A 23,095-nucleotide genomic window follows, 5' to 3' on the forward strand; every position below is an offset into this window, starting at 1 on the left:
TGTGGGAGGGAAGGTTAGGGTTAGGCTGTGGGGTGGGAGGTTAGGGTTAGGCTGTGGGAGGGGAGGGTTAGGCTGTAGGAGGGGAGGTTAGGGTTAAGCTGTGGGAGGGGAGGGTTAGGGTTAGGCTGTGGTAGGGGAGGGTTAGGTTGCAGGGGAGGGTTAGGGGAGGGTTAGGTTGCAGGGGAGGGTTAGAGTTAGGCTGTGGGAGGGGAGGTTATGGTTAGGCTGTAGGAGGGGAGGTTAGGGTTAGTCTGTGGGAGGGGAGGGTTAGGGTTAGGCTGTGGTAGGGGAGGATTAGGTTGCAGGGGAGGGTTAGAGTTAGGCTGTGGGAGGGGAGGTTATGGTTAGGCTGTAGGAGGGGAGGTTAGGGTTAGTCTCTGGGAGGGGAGGTTATGGTTAGGCTGTGGGAGGGGAGGGTTAGGGTTAGGCTGTAGTAGGGGAGGTTAGGGTTAGGCTGTGGGAGGGGAGGGTTAGGGTTAGGCTGTGGTAGGGGAGGGTTAGGTTGCAGGGGAGGGTTAGAGTTAGGCTGTGGGAGGGAAGGTTAGGGTTAGGCTGCAGGAGGTTAGGGTTAGGCTGCAGGGGGGGGTTAAGGTTAGGCTGCAGGAGGTTAGGATGTGGGAGGAGAGGTTAGGGTTAGGTTGCAGGAGGGAAGGTTAGCAGTAGTGGAGGGTTAGGGTTAGGTAGCAGGGGTGGGGGGATGTTAGGTTGTGGTGGGGGAGGTTACAGTAAGGCTGTGAGAGGGGGAGGTTAGGGTTAGGCTGTGGGAGGGGAGGTTATGGTTAGGCTGTGGGAGGGGAGGGTTAGGGTTAGGCTGTAGTAGGGGAGGTTAGGGTTAGGCTGTGGGAGGGGAGGGTTAGGGTTAGGCTGTAGGAGGGGAGGGTTAGGGTTAGGCTGTGGTAGGGGAGGGTTAGGTTGCAGGGGAGGGTTAGAGTTAGGCTGTGGGAGGGAAGGTTAGGGTTAGGCTGCAGGAGGTTAGGGTTAGGTAGCAGGGGTGGGGGGATGTTAGGTTGTGGTGGGGGAGGTTACAGTAAGGCTGTGAGAGGGGGAGGTTAGGGTTAGGCTGTGGGAGGGGAGGTTATGGTTAGGCTGTGGGAGGGGAGGGTTAGGGTTAGGCTGTAGTAGGGGAGGTTAGGGTTAGGCTGTGGGAGGGGAGGGTTAGGGTTAGGCTGTAGGAGGGGAGGGTTAGGGTTAGGCTGTGGTAGGGGAGGGTTAGGTTGCAGGGGAGGGTTAGAGTTAGGCTGTGGGAGGGAAGGTTAGGGTTAGGCTGCAGGAGGTTAGGGTTAGGTAGCAGGGGTGGGGGGATGTTAGGTTGTGGTGGGGGAGGTTACAGTAAGGCTGTGAGAGGGGGAGGTTAGGGTTAGGCTGTGGGAGGGGAGGTTATGGTTAGGCTGTGGGAGGGGAGGGTTAGGGTTAGGCTGTAGTAGGGGAGGTTAGGGTTAGGCTGTGGGAGGGGAGGGTTAGGGTTAGGCTGTAGGAGGGGAGGGTTAGGGTTAGGCTGTGGTAGGGGAGGGTTAGGTTGCAGGGGAGGGTTAGAGTTAGGCTGTGGGAGGGAAGGTTAGGGTTAGGCTGCAGGAGGTTAGGGTTAGGCTGCAGGGGGGGGTTAAGGTTAGGCTGCAGGAGGTTAGGATGTGGGAGGAGAGGTTAGGGTTAGGTTGCAGGAGGGAAGGTTAGCAGTAGTGGAGGGTTAGGGTTAGGTAGCAGGGGTGGGGGGATGTTAGGTTGTGGTGGGGGAGGTTACAGTAAGGCTGTGAGAGGGGGAGGTTAGGGTTAGGCTGTGAGGGTAGAGTACCCCAGCTTCCCCAGCCCTTGCATTAAACTACTGTAGGCTGATGCACAAAACTTTTTTCATCCGAAGTAACAAACTCTGGGCTTCTGCAGTTGTCACCACAATGACGCACTGTATCACGCTGTCCTATGAGCACTGCTACATGCGCTGAGTGCAAAAGTGCACAATGTTACAAATTTGTGTTGCACAGATACAGGTAGCACTGTACGCAGAACAGGACATTACTGGCTACAGAAGGTGTGTTACTATTATGGCTGTGATTTACATTACAGGGTTTATGTATTTTGTCTTGCAGACCCCTCTCAGCTTACAACAGCCTCACAGACAAACATCTAAAAGGATATTTTAACAATACCCGGATTAGAAGACATCTTAAGAGTGCTGGCCTGGTAAGAGCTTCTTAGTGATACTGGCAGTTCTTTATATGAATGTAAAAATGCCGGGCTTTGTGGTTTTAGCTTGTTGTGCTGCAAAGCTGTGGCTATACCGTAATGACTGCACTGTTGTGGCTATACCCTAATGGCTGCAAAGCTGTGGCTATACCCAAATTACTGCAAAGCTGTGGCTATACCCTAATTACTGCAAAGCTGTGGCTATACCCTAATGACTGCAGAGGCGTGGCTATACCCTAATTACTGCAAAGCTGTGGCTATACCCTAATGGCTGCAAAGCTGTGGCTATACCCTGATGACTGCAAAGCTGTGGCTATACCCTAATGACTGCAAAGCTGTGGCTATTCCCTAATGACTGCAAAGGCGTGGCTATACCCTAATGACTGCAAAGCTGTGGCTATACCCTAATGACTGCAAAGCTGTGGCTATTCCCTAATGACTGCAAAGCTGTGGCTATACCCTAATGACTGCAAAGCTGTGGCTATACCCTAATGACTGCAAAGGCGTGGCTATTCCCTAATGACTACAAAGCTGTGGCTATACCCTAATGACTGCACTGGTGTGGCTATACCCTAATGAATGCAAAGGCGTGGCTATACCCTAATGACTGCAAAGCTGTGGCTATTCCCTAATGACTGCAAAGGCGTGGCTATACCCTAATGACTGCAAAGCTGTGGCTATACCCTAATGACTGCAAAGCTGTGGCTATTCCCTAATGACTGCAAAGCTGTGGCTATACCCTAATGACTGCAAAGCTGTGGCTATACCCTAATGACTGCAAAGGCGTGGCTATTCCCTAATGACTACAAAGCTGTGGCTATACCCTAATGACTGCACTGGTGTGGCTATACCCTAATGAATGCAAAGGCGTGGCTATACCCTAATGACTGCAAAGGCGTGGCTATTCCCTAATGACTACAAAGCTGTGGCTATACCCTAATGACTGCACTGGTGTGGCTATACCCTAATGACTGCAAAGCTGTGGCTATACCCTAATGACTGCACTGGTGTGGCTATACCCTAATGACTGGAAAGGCGTGGCTGTACCCTAATGACTGCAAAGGCGTGGCTATACCCTAATGACTGCAAAGCTGTGGCTATACCCTAATCACTGCAAAGGCGTAGCTATTCCCTAAGGATTGCAAAGGCGTGGCTATTCCCTAATGACTGCAAAGGCGTGGCTATACCCTAATGACTGCAAAGCTGTGGCTATTCCCTAATCACTGCAAAGGCGTAGCTATTCCCTAAGGACTGCAAAGGCGTGGCTATTCCCTAATGACTGCAAAGGTGTGGCTATACCCTAATGACTGCAAAGCTGTGGCTATACCCTAGTGACTGCAAAGCTGTGACTATTCCCTAATGACTGCAAAGGCGTGGCTATACCCTAATGACTGCAAAGGCGTGGCTATTCCCTAATGACTGCACTGGTGTGGCTATACCCTAATGACTGCAAAGGCGTGGCTATACCCTAATGATTGCACTGGTGTGGCTATACCCTAATGACTGCAAAGGCGTGGCTATACCCTAATGACTGCAAAGGCGTGGCTATACCCTAATGACTGCAAAGCTGTGGCTATACCCTAATGACTGCAAAGCTGTGGCTATACCCTAATGACTGCAAAGCTGTGGCTATAGCCTAATGACTGCACTGGTGTGGCTATACCCTAATCACTGCAAAGGCGTGGCTATACCCTAATGACTGCAAAGGCGTGGCTATACCCTAATGACTGCAAAGGCGTGGCTATACCCTAATGACTGCACTGGCGTGGCTATACCCTAATGACTGCAAAGGCGTGGCTGTACCCTAATGACTGCAAAGGCGTGGCTGTACCCTGATGACTGCACTGGCGTGGCTATACCCTAATGACTGCAAAGGCGTGGCTATACCTTAATGACTGCGAAGGCGTGACTGTACCCTGATGACTGCAAAGGCGTGGCTATACCCTAATGATTGCATAGGCGTGGCTTATGCCCTAATGACTGCAAAGCTGTGGCTATACCCTAATGACTGCAAAGCTGTGGCTATACCCTAATGACTGCAAAGGCGTGGCTATTCCCTAATGACTACAAAGCTGTGGCTATACCCTAATGACTGCACTGGTGTGGCTATACCCTAATGAATGCAAAGGCGTGGCTATACCCTAATGACTGCAAAGGCGTGGCTATTCCCTAATGACTACAAAGCTGTGGCTATACCCTAATGACTGCACTGGTGTGGCTATACCCTAATGACTGCAAAGCTGTGGCTATACCCTAATGACTGCACTGGTGTGGCTATACCCTAATGACTGGAAAGGCGTGGCTGTACCCTAATGACTGCAAAGGCGTGGCTATACCCTAATCACTGCAAAGGCGTAGCTATTCCCTAAGGATTGCAAAGGCGTGGCTATTCCCTAATGACTGCAAAGGCGTGGCTATACCCTAATGACTGCAAAGCTGTGGCTATTCCCTAATCACTGCAAAGGCGTAGCTATTCCCTAAGGACTGCAAAGGCGTGGCTATTCCCTAATGACTGCAAAGGTGTGGCTATACCCTAATGACTGCAAAGCTGTGGCTATACCCTAGTGACTGCAAAGCTGTGACTATTCCCTAATGACTGCACAGGCGTGGCTATACCCTAATGACTGCAAAGGCGTGGCTATTCCCTAATGACTGCACTGGTGTGGCTATACCCTAATGACTGCAAAGGCGTGGCTATACCCTAATGACTGCACTGGTGTGGCTATACCCTAATGACTGCAAAGGCGTGGCTATACCCTAATGACTGCAAAGGCGTGGCTATACCCTAATGACTGCAAAGCTGTGGCTATACCCTAATGACTGCAAAGCTGTGGCTATACCCTAATGACTGCAAAGCTGTGGCTATAGCCTAATGACTGCACTGGTGTGGCTATACCCTAATCACTGCAAAGGCGTGGCTATACCCTAATGACTGCAAAGGCGTGGCTATACCCTAATGACTGCAAAGGCGTGGCTATACCCTAATGACTGCACTGGCGTGGCTATACCCTAATGACTGCAAAGGCGTGGCTGTACCCTAATGACTGCAAAGGCGTGGCTGTACCCTGATGACTGCACTGGCGTGGCTATACCCTAATGACTGCAAAGGCGTGGCTATACCCTAATGACTGCGAAGGCGTGACTGTACCCTGATGACTGCAAAGGCGTGGCTATACCCTAATGATTGCATAGGCGTGACTTATGCCCTAATGACTGCAAAGGCGTGGCTGTACCCTGATGACTGCAAAGGCGTGGCTATACCCTAATGACTGCAAAGGCGTGGCTATACCCTAATGACTGCACTGGCGTGGCTATACCCTAATGACTGCAAAGGCGTGACCATACCCTAATGACTGCAAAGGCGTGGCTATGCCCTAATGACTGCAAAGCCGTGGTTATACCCTAATGACTGCAAAGGCGTGGCTATTCCCTAATGACTGCGAAGGCGTGGCTGTACCCTGATGACTGCAAATGTGTGGCTATACCCTAATGACTGCATAGGCGTGGCTATACCCTAATGACTGCATAGGCGTGGCTATTCCCTAATGACTGCGAAGGCGTGGCTATACCCTAATGACTGCATAGTCGTGGCTATTCCCTAATGACTGCGAAGGCGTGGCTATACCCTAATGACTGCGAAGGCGCGGCTATACCCTAATGACTGCATAGGCGTGGCTATACCCTGATGACTTTCACACTCTTCACCACTTGAAGTGTTTTCATTATCCCCTTACCAATAAGCAGAATGGCAGCTCCTACTTGTATTAAGAAATGTAAACGTGCACCAATGTGGCAGCACATCACAATGGACATACCTCACAAATCCACACCAGCTGGGACGCAGAGTCTGACTGCAGGACCGTCCCACCGTAATCAGGATGTAGCCAGTGATTCTCCGTTTGCGGATGGCTACTTTCCTCCATTCCCATTCTTGATTAATGACACAGCCACTATAACAGGAACATACAGGTCACTGCCTCCCACAAGATCAGCTCACTTGCTGAAATACTCTGTGCTGCTGGGGACATTCCCATAATCGGACATTCAGGAGATTAAAATGAAATACAGTAAAAGTGTTCTGACCCTGGTCAGATGCCTCTTAGAGAGTAATATTCTTTGTTAGACTTTCCTGTGTGTCTTATATTTCAGATCACAAGAAGCGGCCGGATACTGACAGAGAAGGAATACAGAATTAATGCCATGCGACGGGACCACCATAAGTACATCAGGGAATGTCTGGCCCAGGCAATATTTCACAAGGTCCTTGATATAGAAGTAAGTACTGTATATGTATGCCAACATTTCTCGTTGCTGGTGAGGTGGCACCTTATATCCGGGTTCTGCTGGCTGCCTTTTCTTAATTTATATGCCCCTGTACATGCAGGTCCCCGATCAGCCAACCACACTCCCAATCTACCACGGCTGTTCCCAAATCCATAGACGCAGGAGTGAAGCTAGACTTTCTTTCACTTGGGGCAATCAGTCCCCTTCCACGTACCCATCAGACTCCCTCACATGCCCCAAACAGGTCCATCAGGCATCCCCACATGCCCCTTACATGCCATCAAACTCCCACATGCCATCAGTCCCCCATACATACAGTGAGATTGCTCCACATACCATCAGACCCCCTTTCACATTCCATCAACCCACCTAAACATGCCATCAGACCCCCCATACATACAATGAGATTGCTCCACATACCATTATACCCTCTTCCACATACCATCAGACCACCTAAACATGCCATCAGACCCCCCATACATACAATGAGATTGCTCCACATACCATTATACCCTCTTCCACATACCATCAGACCACCTAAACATGCCATCAGACCTACCTTACATACAATGAGATTGCTCCACATACCAGCAAACCACCTAAACACACCGTCACATCCCATCAAACATCTTCACATGCCCTTACATGCCGTCAAACCTACTCCACATACCATCAGACCACCCATATATACAATTAACCTTGTTCCACATGCAATGATACCCCTTTTACGTTCTATCTGACCCCCAGAATATGCCATTCGACCCGTCACATCCTATCAAACATCCCTACATGCCTTCAAACCCCACCGCATGCCATCAGACCCCACCACATGCCATAACAACCCCCCTCCCCCACACTCCTCCACGGTATTTATAATCCTACCTTCCAATAACCAGTATGCACTCTGAGGCTCAAACATAATAGCCCGCGATTTGCAGCACACTGGGGCAATTTCCTACATAGCTGCTAGATAAAAAGTGGCAACTATTATTATGGCAAAACCAGGTCGGTTTTGTCTTAAAACTAATTGCTGCTTTCAGATTTTTTTTTAAATAAGAAAAGTAAATTCTACTTCTAAATGAATTTTATGTTTTTATTTGATGCAAGTGAAGACAGTATCCAGTCCAGCACATATAGTATCTGTCTCTGACTTATCGTGACATATTATAGGAGTGACATCCTCCGGGGGCTGTGCGTGTATAACCACCTCTATGAATAGCACACGCGTTACTGTAGAAAGCACGCAGCTTGTTGGTGTTCGGTCCCCAGGCAGGAGAGTGTGCAGCTTGTACCGTGGGACTGAAACGTAACTCTGCTCCCTTGCTGGGAACACGTCGCTGATACTGTTCCTCCTCTCATTGTCTCACTGCGCTGACAAAGACCCCTTGTTACATAATACATAGTAAATTATACATTAGCACAAACCATTGCGGCTCTTGTCTTCTATATTCTGGCTTTGTCCAGCTTAGGTTAGACATCCTAGGCATTCAAAAAGTGCGGCATAGAGGCACACTTACAGTACTAGTAGGGTGAGCACATCGCCCCTAACCGAATTCCCCCATTAGATCTCCAGCAATACCCTGAGTAACCCTGACAATTCCACTCCCCCTCCCCCCCCCCTCTCCACCGACCCATAGTGAGAGGATTCTGGGGGCAGGTTCTCTGTGTCCTGAATGATGTCAGCAGTCAGGTCAGTGGCCGTGCTGCAATAATAGACTGCGGTGCGAGGACAGCAACTGACAGAATGAGAGGAGTGAGGGGACGTATTCTTCCTCACATGTCACTGTGGGGCAGATTTATTAAGCTCGGTGAAGTGATAAATTGGAAGGTGATAACGCACCAGCCAGTCAGCTCCTGTCATTTTTGAAACCCAGCCTGTAACTTGGAAGTTAGGATCTGATTGGCTGGTCCTTTATCACCTTCCACTTTATCACTTCACCGAGCTTAATAAATCTGCCCCTGTGTCCGTCCTCTGGGGGCTGGAGAGCGGCAGATGGGGGGCATGTATGGTTGAAGACTGGATAACTACATTACTGCATCATCTTCTGTTTCCTTTGCCAGCGGCGCCACCAAATTGATATAAGACGAAAGCTGGAAACATTTGCCAGGAAAGAACGGGTTCAAAGGATTAAGGTAACGCGCCATTCTATACGCTGCAGCACGCATATCAGTATCACACGAGGCTAAGTGCTAGATTCAGCTGGGACTGTTTAATGAGGCCGCATCAGTTGCAATGCTCATCTGACACTAGCCTTAACAAACTAGCGCACTGTACTCCTACTAGCGGTCATTTACTAACATTGCTCATCTGACACTAGCCTAAACAAACTAGCGCACTATACTCTTACTAGCGGTCATTTACTAACATTGCTCATCTGACACTAGCCTTAACAAACTAGCGCACTATACTCTTACTAGCGGTCATTTACTAACATTGCTCATCTGACACTAGCCTTAACAAACTAGCGCACTATACTCTTACTAGCGGTCATTTACTAACATTGCTCGCCTGACACTAGCCTAAACAAACTAGTGCACTATACTCTTACTAGCGGTCATTTACTAACATTGCTCATCTGACACTAGCCTTAACAAACTAGCGCACTATACTCTTACTAGCGGTCATTTAGTAACATTGCTCACCTGATACTAGCCTTAACAAACTAGCGCACTGCACTCTTACTAGCGGTCATTTACTAACATTGCTCACCTGACACTAGCCTTAACAAACTAGCGCACTGCACTCCTACTAGCGGTCATTTACTAACATTGCTCGCCTGACACTAGCCTTAACAAACTAGCGCACTGCACTCTTACTAGCGGTCATTTACTAACATTGCTCGCCTGACACTAGCCTTAACAAACTAGCGCACTGCACTCTTACTAGCGGCCATTTACTAACATTGCTCATCTGACACTAGCCTTAACAAACTAGCGCACTGTACTCCTACTAGCGGTCATTTACTAACATTGCTCGCCTGACACTAGCCTTAACAAACTAGCGCACTGCACTCTTACTAGCGGTCATTTACTAACATTGCTCGCCTGACACTAGCCTTAACAAACTAGCGCACTGCACTCTTACTAGCGGCCATTTACTAACATTGCTCATCTGACACTGGCTTTAACAAACTAGCGCACTATACTCTTACTAGCGGTCATTTACTAACATTGCTCACCTGATACTAGCCTTAACAAACTAGCGCACTGCACTCTTAGTAGCGGTCATATACTAACATTGCTCGCCTGACACTAGCCTAAACAAACTAGCGCACTGCACTCTTACTAGCGGTCATTTACTAACATTGCTCGCCTGACACTAGCCTTAACAAACTAGCGCACTGCACTCTTACTAGCGGTCATTTACTAACATTGCTCGCCTGACACTAGCCTTAACAAACTAGCGCACTGCACTCTTACTAGCGGCCATTTACTAACATTGCTCATCTGACACTAGCCTTAACAAACTAGCGCACTATACTCTTACTAGCGGTCATTTACTAACATTGCTCACCTGATACTAGCCTTAACAAACTAGCGCACTGCACTCTTACTAGCGGTCATTTACTAACATTGCTCGCCTGACACTAGCCTTAACAAACTAGCGCACTGCACTCTTACTAGCGGTCATTTACTAACATTGCTCGCCTGACACTAGCCTTAACAAACTAGCGCACTGCACTCTTACTAGCGGTCATTTACTAACATTGCTCGCCTGACACTAGCCTTAACAAACTAGTTCACTGTACTCCTACTAGCGGTCATTTACTAACATTCCTCATCTTACACTAGCCTTAACAAACTAGCGCACTGCACTCTTACTAGCGGTCATTTACTAACATTGCTCGCCTGACACTAGCCTTAACAAACTAGCGCACTGCACTCTTACTAGCGGTCATTTACTAACATTGCTCGCCTGACACTAGCCTTAACAAACTAGCGCACTGCACTCTTACTAGCGGTCATTTACTAACATTGCTCGCCTGACACTAGCCTTAACAAACTAGTGCACTGTACTCCTACTAGCGGTCATTTACTAACATTGCTCATCTGACACTAGCCTTAACAAACTAGCGCACTGCACTCTTACTAGCGGTCATTTACTAACATTGCTCGGCTGACACTAGCCTTAACAAACTAGTGCACTATACTCTTACTAGCGGTCATTTACTAACATTGCTCACCTGATACTAGCCTTAACAAACTAGCGCACTGCACTCTTACTAGCGGTCATTTACTAACATTGCTCGCCTGACACTAGCCTTAACAAACTAGCGCACTGCACTCTTACTAGCGGTCATTTACTAACATTGCTCATCTGACACTAGCCTTAACAAACTAGCGCACTGCACTCTTACTAGCGGTCATTTACTAACATTGCTCATCTGACACTAGCCTTAACAAACTAGCGCACTATACTCTTACTAGCGGTCATTTACTAACATTGCTCACCTGATACTAGCCTTAACAAACTAGCGCACTGCACTCTTACTAGCGGTCATTTACTAACATTGCTCGCCTGACACTAGCCTTAACAAACTAGCGCACTGCACTCTTACTAGCGGTCATTTACTAACATTGCTCGCCTGACACTAGCCTTAACAAACTAACGCACTGCACTCTTACTAGCGGTCATTTACTAACATTGCTCATCTGACACTAGCCTTAACAAACTAGCGCACTGCACTCTTACTAGCAGTCATTTACTAACATTGCTCGCCTGACACTAGCCTTAACAAACTAGCGCACTGCACTCTTACTAGCGGTCATTTACTAACATTGCTCGCCTGACACTAGCCTTAACAAACTAGCGCACTGCACTCTTACTAGCGGTCATTTACTAACATTGCTCATCTGACACTAGCCTTAACAAACTAGCGCACTGCACTCTTACTAGCGGTCATTTACTAACATTGCTCGCCTGACACTAGCCTTAACAAACTAGTGCACTGTACTCCTACTAGCGGTCATTTACTAACATTGCTCATCTGACACTAGCCTTAACAAACTAGCGCACTGTACTCTTACTAGCGGTCATTTAGTAACATTGCTCACATGATACTAGCCTTAACAAACTAGCGCACTGTACTCTTACTAGCGGTCATTTAGTAACGTTGCTCACCTGATACTAGCCTTAACAAACTAGCGCACTGTACTCTTACTAGCGGTCATTTAGTAACATTGCTCGCCTGACACTAGCCTTAACAAACTAGCGCACTGCACTCTTACTAGCGGTCATTTACTAACATTGCTCATCTGACACTAGCCTTAACAAACTAGCGCACTGCACTCTTACTAGCGGTCATTTACTAACATTGCTCGCCTGACACTAGCCTTAACAAACTAGTGCACTGTACTCCTACTAGCGGTCATTTACTAACATTGCTCATCTGACACTAGCCTTAACAAACTAGTGCACTATACTCTTACTAGCGGTCATTTACTAACATTGCTCGCCTGACACTAGCCTTAACAAACTAGTGCACTATACTCTTACTAGCGGTCATTTACTAACATTGCTCGCCTGACACTAGTCTTAACAAACTAGTGCACTATACTCTTACTAGCGGTCATTTACTAACATTGCTCACCTGACACTAGCCTTAACAAACTAGTGCACTATACTCTTACTAGCGGTCATTTACTAACATTGCTCGCCTGACACTAGCCTTAACAAACTAGTGCACTATACTCTTACTAGCGGTCATTTACTAACATTGCTCATCTGACACTAGCCTTAACAAACTAGCGCACTGCACTCTTACTAGCGGTCATTTACTAACATTGCTCGCCTGACACTAGCCTTAACAAACTAGTGCACTATACTCTTACTAGCGGTCATTTACTAACATTGCTCATCTGACACTAGCCTTAACAAACTAGTGCACTATACTCTTACTAGCGGTCATTTACTAACATTGCTCATCTGACACTAGCCTTAACAAACTAGTGCACTATACTCTTACTAGCGGTCATTTACTAACATTGCTCGCCTGACACTAGCCTTAACAAACTAGTGCACTATACTCTTACTAGCGGTCATTTACTAACATTGCTCGCCTGACACTAGCCTTAACAAACTAGTGCACTATACTCTTACTAGCGGTCATTTACTAACATTGCTCATCTGATACTAGCCTTAACTAGCGCACTGCACTCTTACTAGCGGTCATTTACTAACATTGGTCATATGACACTAGCCTTAACAAACTAGTGCACTATACTCTTACTAGCGGTCATTTACTAACATTGCTCGCCTGACACTAGCCTTAACAAACTAGTGCACTATACTCTTACTAGCGGTCATTTACTAACATTGCTCATCTGATACTAGCCTTAACAAACTAGCGCACTGCACTCTTACTAGCGGTCATTTACTAACATTGCTCGCCTGACACTAGCCTTAACAAACTAGTGCACTATACTCTTACTAGCGGTCATTTACTAACATTGCTCGCCTGACACTAGCCTTAACAAACTAGTGCACTGTACTCTTACTAGCGGTCATTTAGTAACATTGCTCACCTGATACTAGCCTAAACAAACTAGTGCACTATACTCTTACTAGCGGTCATTTAGTAACATTGCTCGTCTGACACTAGCACGATAATCTTACTAGTGGTCATTTAGTAACATTGCTCGCCTGATACTAGCCTAAACAAACTAGTGCACTATACTCTTACTAGCGGTCATTTAGTAACATTGCTCGTCTGACACTAGCACGATACTCTTACTAGCGGTCATTTAGTAACATTGCTCGCCTGACACTAGCCTTAACAAACTAGCGCACTGTACTCTTACTAGCGGTCATTTAGTAACATTGCTCACATGATACTAGCCTTAACAAACTAGCGCACTGTACTCTTACTAGCGGTCATTTAGTAACGTTGCTCACCTGATACTAGCCTTAACAAACTAGCGCACTGTACTCTTACTAGCGGTCATTTAGTAACATTGCTCGCCTGACACTAGCCTTAACAAACTAGCGCACTGTACTCTTACTAGCGGTCATTTAGTAACATTGCTCGCCTGACACTAGCCTTAACAAACTAGCGCACTGTACTCTTACTAGCGGTCATTTAGTAACATTGCTCGCCTGATACTAGCCTTAACAAACTAGCGCACTGCACGGTCATTAACATTGCTCGACTGACACTAGCACTATACACTTACTAGTGGTCATTTACTAACATTGCTCGCCTGACACTAGCCTAAACAAACTAGTGCACTGTACTCCTACTAGCGGTCATTTACTAACATTGTTCGCCTGACAGTAGTCTAAAAAACTAGTGCACTATACTTGTACTAGCGGTCATTCAGTAGCATTGCTCGCCTGACACTAGCCTAAACAAACTTGTGCACTATAATCTTACTAGCGGTCATTTACTAACATTGCTCACCTGACACTAGCTTAAACAAACTGGTGCACTATACTCTTGCTAGCAGTCATTTACTAACATTGCTCGTCTGACACTAGCCTAAACAAACTAGTGCGCAATACTCTTACTAGCAGTCATTTAGTAACATTGCTCGCCTGACACTAGCCTAAACAAACTAGTGCACTATACTCTTACTAGCCGTCATTTAGTAACATTGCTCGCCTGATACTAGCCTTAACAAACTAGCGCACTGCACGGTCATTAACATTGCTCGACTGACGCTAGCACTATACACTTACTAGTGGTCATTTACTAACATTGCGCGCCTGACACTAGCCTAAACAAACTAGTGCACTGTACTCCTACTAGCGGTCATTTACTAACATTGGGGGTCATTCCGAGTTGTTCGCTCGGTATTTTTTTCTCGCAATGGAGCGATTAGTCGCTAATGCGCATGCGCAATGCCCGCAGTGCGACTGCGCCAAGTAAATTTGCTATGCAGTTAGGTATTTTACTCACGGCATTACAAGGTTTTTTCTTCGTTCTGGTGATCTTAATGTGATTGACAGGAAGTGGGTGTTTCTGGGCGGAAACAGGCCGTTTTATGGGTGTGTGCGAAAAAACGCTACCGTTTCTGGGGAAAACGCGGGAGTGGCTGGAGAAACGGAGGAGTGTCTGGGCGAACGCTGGGTGTGTTTGTGACGTCAAACCAGGAACGACAAGCACTGAACTGATCGCAGATGCCGAGTAAGTGTGGTGCTACTCAGAAACTGCTAAGAAGTGTCTATTCGCTATTTTGCTAATCTTTCGTTCGCAATTTTGATAAGCTAAGATTCACTCCCAGTAGGCGGCGGCTTAGCGTGTGTAAAGCTGCTAAAAGCAGCTTGCGAGCGAACAACTCAGAATGACCCCCATATTGGTTGGTGTTTAAAAATCAGTGGGTATTGATGGTCATTCCGAGTTGTTCGCTCTGTATTTCTCTATCGTCCTAGTGGATGCTGGGGTTCCTGAAAGGACCATGGGGAATAGCGGCTCCGCAGGAGACAGGGCACAAAAAGTAAAGCTTTTCCAGATCAGGTGGTGTGCACTGGCTCCTCCCCCTATGACCCTCCTCCAGACTCCAGTTAGATTTTTGTGCCCGGCCGAGAAGGGTGCAATCTAGGTGGCTCTCCTAAAGAGCTGCTTAGAAAAAGTTTAGCTAGGTTTTTTATTTTACAGTGATTCCTGCTGGCAACAGGATCACTGCAGCGAGGGACTGAGGGGAGAAGGAGTCAACTCACCTGCGTGCAGGATGGATTGGCTTCTTGGCTACTGGACATCAAGCTCCAGAGGGACGATCACAGGTACAGCCTGGATGGTCACCGGAGCCGCGCCGCCGGCCCCCTTGCAGATGCTGAAGTCAGAAGAGGTCCAGAATCGGCGGCTGAAGACTCCTGCAGTCTTCTAAAGGTAGCGCACAGCACTGCAGCTGTGCGCCATTTTCCTCTCAGCACACTTCACACGGCAGTCACTGAGGGTGCAGGGCGCTGGGAGGGGGGCGCCCTGGGAGGCAAATGTAACCTATATAAAGGCTAAAAATACCTCACATATAGCCCCCAGAGGCTATATGGAGATATTTAACCCCTGCCTGATTTCTCTAAATAGCGGGAGACGAGCCCGCCAGAAAAGGGGCGGGGCCTATCTCCTCAGCACACGGCGCCATTTCCTCTCACAGCTCCGCTGGTCAGGACGGCTCCCAAGTCTCTCCCCTGCACTGCACTACAGAAACAGGGTAAAACAGAGAGGGGGGGCAAATTTATGGCGATATTTTGATATAACAAAGCAGCTATAAGGGAGCACTTATTATAAGGCTATCCCTGATATATATATATATAGCGCTTTTGGTGTGTGCTGGCAAACTCTCCCTCTGTCTCCCCAAAGGGCTAGTGGGTCCTGTCTTCGTTAGGAGCATTCCCTGTGTGTCTGCTGTGTGTCGGTACGTGTGTGTCGACATGTATGAGGACGATATTGGCGTGGAGGCGGAGCAATTGCCAAATATGAGGATGTCACCCCCTAGGGAGTCGACACCAGAATGGATGCCTTTATTTATGGAACTACGGGATAGTGTCAACACGCTAAAGCAGTCGTTTGACGACATGAGACGGCCGGACAATCAATTAGTGCCTGTCCAGGCGACTCAAACACCGTCAGGGGCTGTGAAACGCCCTTTGCCTCAGTCGGTCGACACAGACCCAGACACAGGCGATGACTCCAGTGGTGACGGTGACGAATCAACCGTATTTTCCAGTAGGGCCACACGTTATATGATTTTGGCAATGAAGGAGGCGTTACATTTAGCTGATACTACAGGTACCACTAAACAGGGTATTATGTGGGGTGTGAAAAAACTACCTATAGTTTTTCCTGAATCAGAAGAACTAAATGACGTGTGTAATGAAGCGTGGGTTGCCCCTGATAAAAAGCTGATAATTTCAAAGAAATTACTGGCATTATACCCTTTCCCGCCAGAGGTTAGGGAGCGCTGGGAAACACCTCCTAGGGTGGACAAGGCGCTAACACGCTTATCTAAACAAGTGGCGTTACCCTCTCCTGAGACGGCCGCACTTAAAGATCCATCAGATAGGAGGATGGAAAATATCCAAAAAAGTATATACACACATGCAGGTGTTATACTACGACCAGCTATAGCGACTGCCTGGATGTGCAGTGCTGGGGTAGTTTGGTCAGAGTCCCTGATTGAAAATATTGATACCCTGGATAGGGACAATATTTTACTGTCGTTAGAACAAATAAAGGATGCATTTCTTTATATGCGTGATGCACAGAGGGATATCTGCACACTGGCATCACGGGTAAGTGCTATGTCCATTTCGGCCAGAAGAGCTTTATGGACGCGACAGTGGACAGGCGATGCGGATTCAAAACGGCATATGGAAGTTTTGCAGTATAAAGGGGAGGAGTTATTTGGAGTCGGTCTATCAGATTTGGTGGCCACGGCTACAGCCGGGAAATCCACCTTTCTACCTCAAGTCACTCCCCAACAGAAAAAGGCACCGACCTTTCAACCGCAGCCCTTTCGTTCCTTTAAAAATAAGAGAGCAAAGGGCTATTCATATCTGCCACGAGGCAGAGGTCGAGGGAAGAGACAGCAACAGGCAGCTCCTTCCCAGGATCAGAAGCCCTCCCCGGCTTCTACAAAAGCCTCAGCATGACGCTGGGGCTTCTCAAGCGGACTCGGGGACGGTGGGGGGTCGTCTCAAAAATTACAGCGCGCAGTGGGCTCACTCGCAAGTAGATCCCTGGATCCTGCAGATAATATCTCAGGGGTACAGGTTGGAATTAGAGACAGATCCACCTCGCCGTTTCCTGAAGTCTGCTTTACCAACGTCCCCCTCCGAAAGGGAGACGGTTTTGGAAGCCATTCACAAGCTGTACTCTCAGCAGGTGATAGTCAAGGTACCTCTTCTGCAACAAGGGAAGGGGTATTATTCCACTCTTTTTGTGGTACCGAAGCCGGATGGCTCGGTAAGGCCTATTCTAAATCTGAAGTCCTTGAACCTGTACATAAAGAAGTTCAAGTTCAAGATGGAGTCACTCAGAGCAGTGATAGCGAACCTGGAAGAGGGGGACTTTATGGTATCCTTGGACATCAAGGATGCGTATCTCCACGTTCCAATTTACCCCTCACACCAGGGGTACCTCAGGTTCGTTGTACAAAACTGTCACTATCAGTTTCAGACGCTGCCGTTCGGATTGTCCACGGCACCTCGGGTCTTTACAAAGGTAATGGCCGAGATGATGATTTTTCTTCGAAGAAAAGGCGTATTAATTATCCCATACTTGGACGATCTCCTAATAAGGGCAAGGTCCAGAGAACAGCTAGAGATGGGATTAGCACTGTCTCAAGAAGTGCTAAAACAGCACGGGTGGATCCTGAATATTCCAAAATCCCAGTTAATGCCGACAACTCGTCTGCTGTTCCTAGGGATGATTCTGGACACGGTTCAGAAAAAGGTTTTTCTCCCGGAGGAAAAAGCCAAGGAGTTATCCGAGCTTGTCAGGAACCTCCTAAAACCAGGAAAGGTGTCTGTACATCAATGCACAAGAGTCCTGGGAAAAATGGTGGCTTCTTACGAAGCAATTCCATTCGGCAGATTCCACGCAAGAATTTTCCAAAGGGATCTGTTGGACAAATGGTCAGGGTCGCATCTTCAGATGCACCTACGGATAACCCTGTCTCCAAGGACAAGGGTGTCTCTTCTGTGGTGGTTGCAGAGTCCTCATCTATTGGAGGGCCGCAGATTCGGCATACAGGATTGGATCCTGGTGACCACGGACGCCAGCCTGAGAGGCTGGGGAGCAGTCACACAAGGAAGAAACTTCCAGGGAGTATGGACGAGCCTGGAAACGTCTCTTCACATAAACATTCTGGAACTAAGAGCAATATACAATGCTCTAAGCCAGGCAGAACCTCTGCTTCAAGGAAAACCGGTGTTGATCCAGTCGGACAACATCACGGCAGTCGCCCATGTGAACAGACAGGGCGGCACAAGAAGCAGGAGTGCAATGGCAGAAGCTGCAAGGATTCTTCGCTGGGCAGAGAATCATGTGATAGCACTGTCAGCAGTGTTCATCCCGGGAGTGGACAACTGGGAAGCAGACTTCCTCAGCAGACACGATCTTCACCCGGGAGAGTGGGGACTTCATCCAGAAGTCTTCCACATGCTGGTAACCCGTTGGGAAAGACCAATGGTGGACATGATGGCGTTTCGCCTCAACAAAAAACTGGACAGGTATTGCGCCAGGTCAAGAGATCCGCAGGCAATAGCTGTGGACGCGCTGGTAACGCCTTGGGTGTACCAGTCGGTGTATGTGTTTCCTCCTCTGCCTCTCATACCAAAAGTATTGAGAATTATACGGCAAAGAGGCGTGAGAACGATACTAGTGGTTCCGGATTGGCCAAGAAGGACTTGGTACCCGGAACTTCAAGAGATGATCACGGAAGATCCGTGGCCTCTACCTCTAAGGAGGGACTTGCTTCAGCAGGGTCCCTGTCTGTTTCAAGACTTACCGCGGCTGCGTTTGACGGCATGGCGGTTGAACGCCGGATCCTAAAGGAAAAAGGCATGCCGGAAGAAGTCATTCCTACTTTGATTAAAGCAAGGAAGGAAGTAACCGTGCAACATTATCACCGAATTTGGCGAAAATATGTTGCGTGGTGCGAAGATCGGAGTGCTCCGACGGAGGAATTTCAACTGGGTCGATTCCTACATTTCCTGCAATCAGGATTGTCTATGGGTCTCAAATTGGGATCTATTAAGGTTCAAATTTCGGCCCTGTCGATTTTCTTTCAAAAAGAATTGGCTTCAGTCCCTGAAGTCCAGACCTTTGTTAAGGGACTGCTGCATATACAGCCTCCTGTGGTGCCTCCAGTGGCACCGTGGGATCTCAATGTGGTTTTGGACTTCCTAAAATCTCATTGGTTTGAACCACTAAAAAAGGTGGATTTGAAATATCTCACATGGAAAGTGACCATGCTTCTAGCCCTGGCTTCGGCCAGGAGAGTGTCAGAACTGGCAGCTTTATCTTACAAAAGCCCATATCTGATTTTCCATTCGGACAGGGCAGAACTGCGGACTCGTCCGCATTTTCTCCCTAAGGTGGTGTCAGCATTTCATCTGAACCAGCCTATTGTAGTGCCTGCGGCTACAAGTGACTTGGAGGACTCCAAGTTACTGGACGTTGTCAGAGCATTAAAAATATATATTGCAAGGACAGCTGGAGTCAGAAAATCTGACTCGTTGTTTATATTGTATGCACCCAACAAGATGGGTGCTCCTGCGTCTAAGCAGACGATTGCTCGTTGGATCTGTAGCACAATCCAACTTGCACATTCTGTGGCAGGCCTGCCACAGCCTAAATCTGTAAAGGCCACTCCACAAGGAAGGTGGGCTCATCTTGGGCGGCTGCCCGAGGGGTCTCGGCATTACAACTCTGCCGAGCAGCTACGTGGTCAGGGGAGAACACGTTTGTAAAATTTTACAAATTTGATACTCTGGCTAAGGAGGACCTGGAGTTCTCTCATTCGGTGCTGCAGAGTCATCCGCACTCTCCCGCCCGTTTGGGAGCTTTGGTATAATCCCCATGGTCCTTTCAGGAACCCCAGCATCCACTAGGACGATAGAGAAAATAAGATTTTACTTACCGATAAATCTATTTCTCGGAGTCCGTAGTGGATGCTGGGCGCCCATCCCAAGTGCGGATTATCTGCAATAATTGTACATAGTTATTGTTAACTAATTCGGGTTATTGTTGAAGGAAGCCATCTTTCAGAGGCTCCGCTGTTATCATACTGTTAACTGGGTTTAGATCACAAGTTGTACGGTGTGATTGGTGTGGCTGGTATGAGTCTTACCCGGGATTCAAAATCCTCCCTTATTGTGTACGCTCGTCCGGGCACAGTACCTAACTGGAGTCTGGAGGAGGGTCATAGGGGGAGGAGCCAGTGCACACCACCTGATCTGGAAAAGCTTTACTTTTTGTGCCCTGTCTCCTGCGGAGCCGCTATTCCCCATGGTCCTTTCAGGAACCCCAGCATCCACTACGGACTCCGAGAAATAGATTTATCGGTAAGTAAAATCTTATTTTTTTTCTCGCAACGGAGCGATTAGTCGCTAATGCGCATGCGCAATGCCCGCAGTGCGACTGCGCCAAGTAAATTTGCTATGCAGTTAGGTATTTTACTCACGGCATTACGAGGTTTTTTCTTCGTTCTGGTGATCGTAATGTGATTGACAGGAAGTGGGTGTTTCTGGGCGGAAACAGGACGTTTTATGGGTGTGTGCGAAAAAACGCTACCGTTTCTGGGAAAAACGCGGGAGTGGCTGGAGAAACGGAGGAGTGTCTGGGCGAACGCTGGGTGTGTTTGTGACGTCAAACCAGGAACGACAAGCACTGAACTGATCGCAGATGCCGAGTAAGTGTGGAGCTACTCAGAAACTGCTAAGAAGTGTCTATTCGCTATTTTGCTAATCTTTCGTTCGCAATTTTGATAAGCTAAGATAAGCTAAGATTCACTAAGGTGGCGGCTTAGCGTGTGCAAAGCTGCTAAAAGCAGCTTGCGAGCGAACAACTCGGAATGACCCCCATTGTTCGCCTGACAGTAGTCTAAAAAACTAGTGCACTATACTTGTACTAGCGGTCATTCAGTAGCATTGCTCGCCTGACACTAGCCTAAACAAACTTGTGCACTATAATCTTACTAGCGGTCATTTACTAACATTGCTCACCTGACACTAGCTTAAACAAACTAGTGCACTATACTCTTGCTAGCGGTCATTTACTAACATTGCTCGTCTGACACTAGCCTAAACAAACTAGTGCGCAATACTCTTACTAGCAGTCATTTAGTAACATTGCTCGCCTGACACTAGCCTAAACAAACTAGTGCACTATACTCTTACTAGCCGTCATTTAGTAACATTGCTCGCCTGATACTAGCCTTAACAAACTAGCGCACTGCACGGTCATTAACATTGCTCGCCTGACGTTAGCACTATACACTTACTAGTGGTCATTTACTAACATTGCTCGCCTGACACTAGCCTAAACAAACTAGTGCACTGTACTCCTACTAGCGGCCATTTACTAACATTGTTCGCCTGACAGTAGTCTAAAAAACTAGTGCGCTATACTTGTACTAGTGGTCATTTACTAACATTGCTCGCCTGACACTAGCTTAAACAAACTAGTGCACTATACTCTTACTAGCGGTCATTTAGTAACATTGCTCGCCTGACACTAGCCTAAACAAACTAGTGCGCAATACTCTTACTAGCGGTCATTTAGTAAAATTATACTCTTACTAGCGGTGATTTACTAACTATGCTTATCTGACACTAGCCTAAGTGTGCTGGATTCTTACTGAGAGTCATTTACTAACTTATCTGACTCTAGCCTTAAACAAACACGGTGCTGTTACTAAGGGTTAACTTGCAGGTTATTATAGTTCTTTTATTATTATTATTATTATTATTATTATTATTATTATATGCTTTCGTGCTTCTTATGAGTTCCCTGTTCAAAGTCACGTTTTCCCAGATCATACATATCTTCAAGAACTACAAGTCTCACATGCCTTGCCATACTTGTAGTAGTCTAATAAGAAATTAAGAGCAACAAATTGACAAACATTATATATATTCCCCAAATACTCAGCAGGGGGCGCTGGTGACACATGCAGATACTGCTGCTGTAAAGTCCACATTACTTATAGAATTAAACGGCCCAATATCTGCTCTCTCCATACAATTTAAACTATGAGATTAGAAAAATAAAGGCCTTCCAGCTGCTGTGGAACTACACATCCCAGCATGCCATGCCTCTGTTTTAGCATGCCTGTATAGCAAAACTGACAGGGCATGCTGGGATGTGTAGTTCTACAAAAGCTGAAGGGCCAAGGTTGAAGACCCCTATGTGGTGAAAAGCTGATTTTAGATCCGCTGTGACGTAAATTCTCCACTTGAAAGACAGCGTAAAATGAGTTTATATTTCAGGTGGATCATTCCAAGAAGACTGAAGAGGAGACGTTCCCAGCATTCTCTCCTCACCCCCCTACAGGACCTAAAAGTGGGACCAACCGGCATCGGACAAACCACGACCATTCCGATTCATCGGACTCTGTGAGTGCTGAAATAATAAGACAGTGCTGGGAAGCCCGATACATGTCAGACAGGGGCAGCGAGACGGGAATGGCACAGGGGGGTCACAGGCCTGCCAGGGGGTCCTAATGCTTCCAAGATGGCAACAAACAGCATCTGCAGAGGGCCGTCCCAATGCACTTGTACACGCCCCCACGGATCATTGCCCATCTGATCTTTTAAAGTTCTAATCGGCAGCCTATTACTCTTAATGTCAGTAAGAAATTAAAATGTTACATTTAATCCAATTGAGAGACACCGAGGACAGAATTTCTATAATAAATAATCCCCTAAATTGCCAAAACTTTAGTGTGTGACACATTCATTGTTCTGTTTGTTTTTAAATGAGGAAATTCACCATATAAAATGCTCCCGTTGGGCGTAATTTCTAGAGTTTACTGAAGTTAAGGGCTGTTGTACACAAATATTCTTCCTGGGGTTCTCCTGCATACATCCTGACTTTACTAATTGGGGAATCGGGACATGCAAGAGAAGGGGGCGTAGTAAAATAACAAGCTCTTATGAAAACATTCAGCTGCCACCCGTCCCCTACCA

The 23,095-nt window shown here is 47.3% G+C and overlaps 1 protein-coding gene across 3 annotated transcripts in view; it reads left to right on the forward strand.

Annotated features, from left to right (window-relative positions):
* Nucleotides 1-23,095, forward strand: part of ERICH3 (glutamate rich 3) — a 205,718-nt gene that overhangs the window by 53,725 nt on the left and 128,898 nt on the right. For all 3 annotated transcript variants that reach the window (XM_063939078.1, XM_063939079.1, XM_063939080.1), the window contains exons 2-5: nucleotides 2,082-2,175; nucleotides 6,328-6,453; nucleotides 8,524-8,595; nucleotides 22,397-22,522. In XM_063939078.1, coding sequence (XP_063795148.1) covers nucleotides 2,082-2,175; nucleotides 6,328-6,453; nucleotides 8,524-8,595; nucleotides 22,397-22,522 — 418 coding nt within the window. The remainder of the gene's footprint in view (nucleotides 1-2,081; nucleotides 2,176-6,327; nucleotides 6,454-8,523; nucleotides 8,596-22,396; nucleotides 22,523-23,095) is intronic.

This window comes from Pseudophryne corroboree, chromosome 9, assembly GCF_028390025.1.
Source record: "Pseudophryne corroboree isolate aPseCor3 chromosome 9, aPseCor3.hap2, whole genome shotgun sequence".
Lineage (NCBI taxonomy): Eukaryota > Metazoa > Chordata > Amphibia > Anura > Myobatrachidae > Pseudophryne > Pseudophryne corroboree.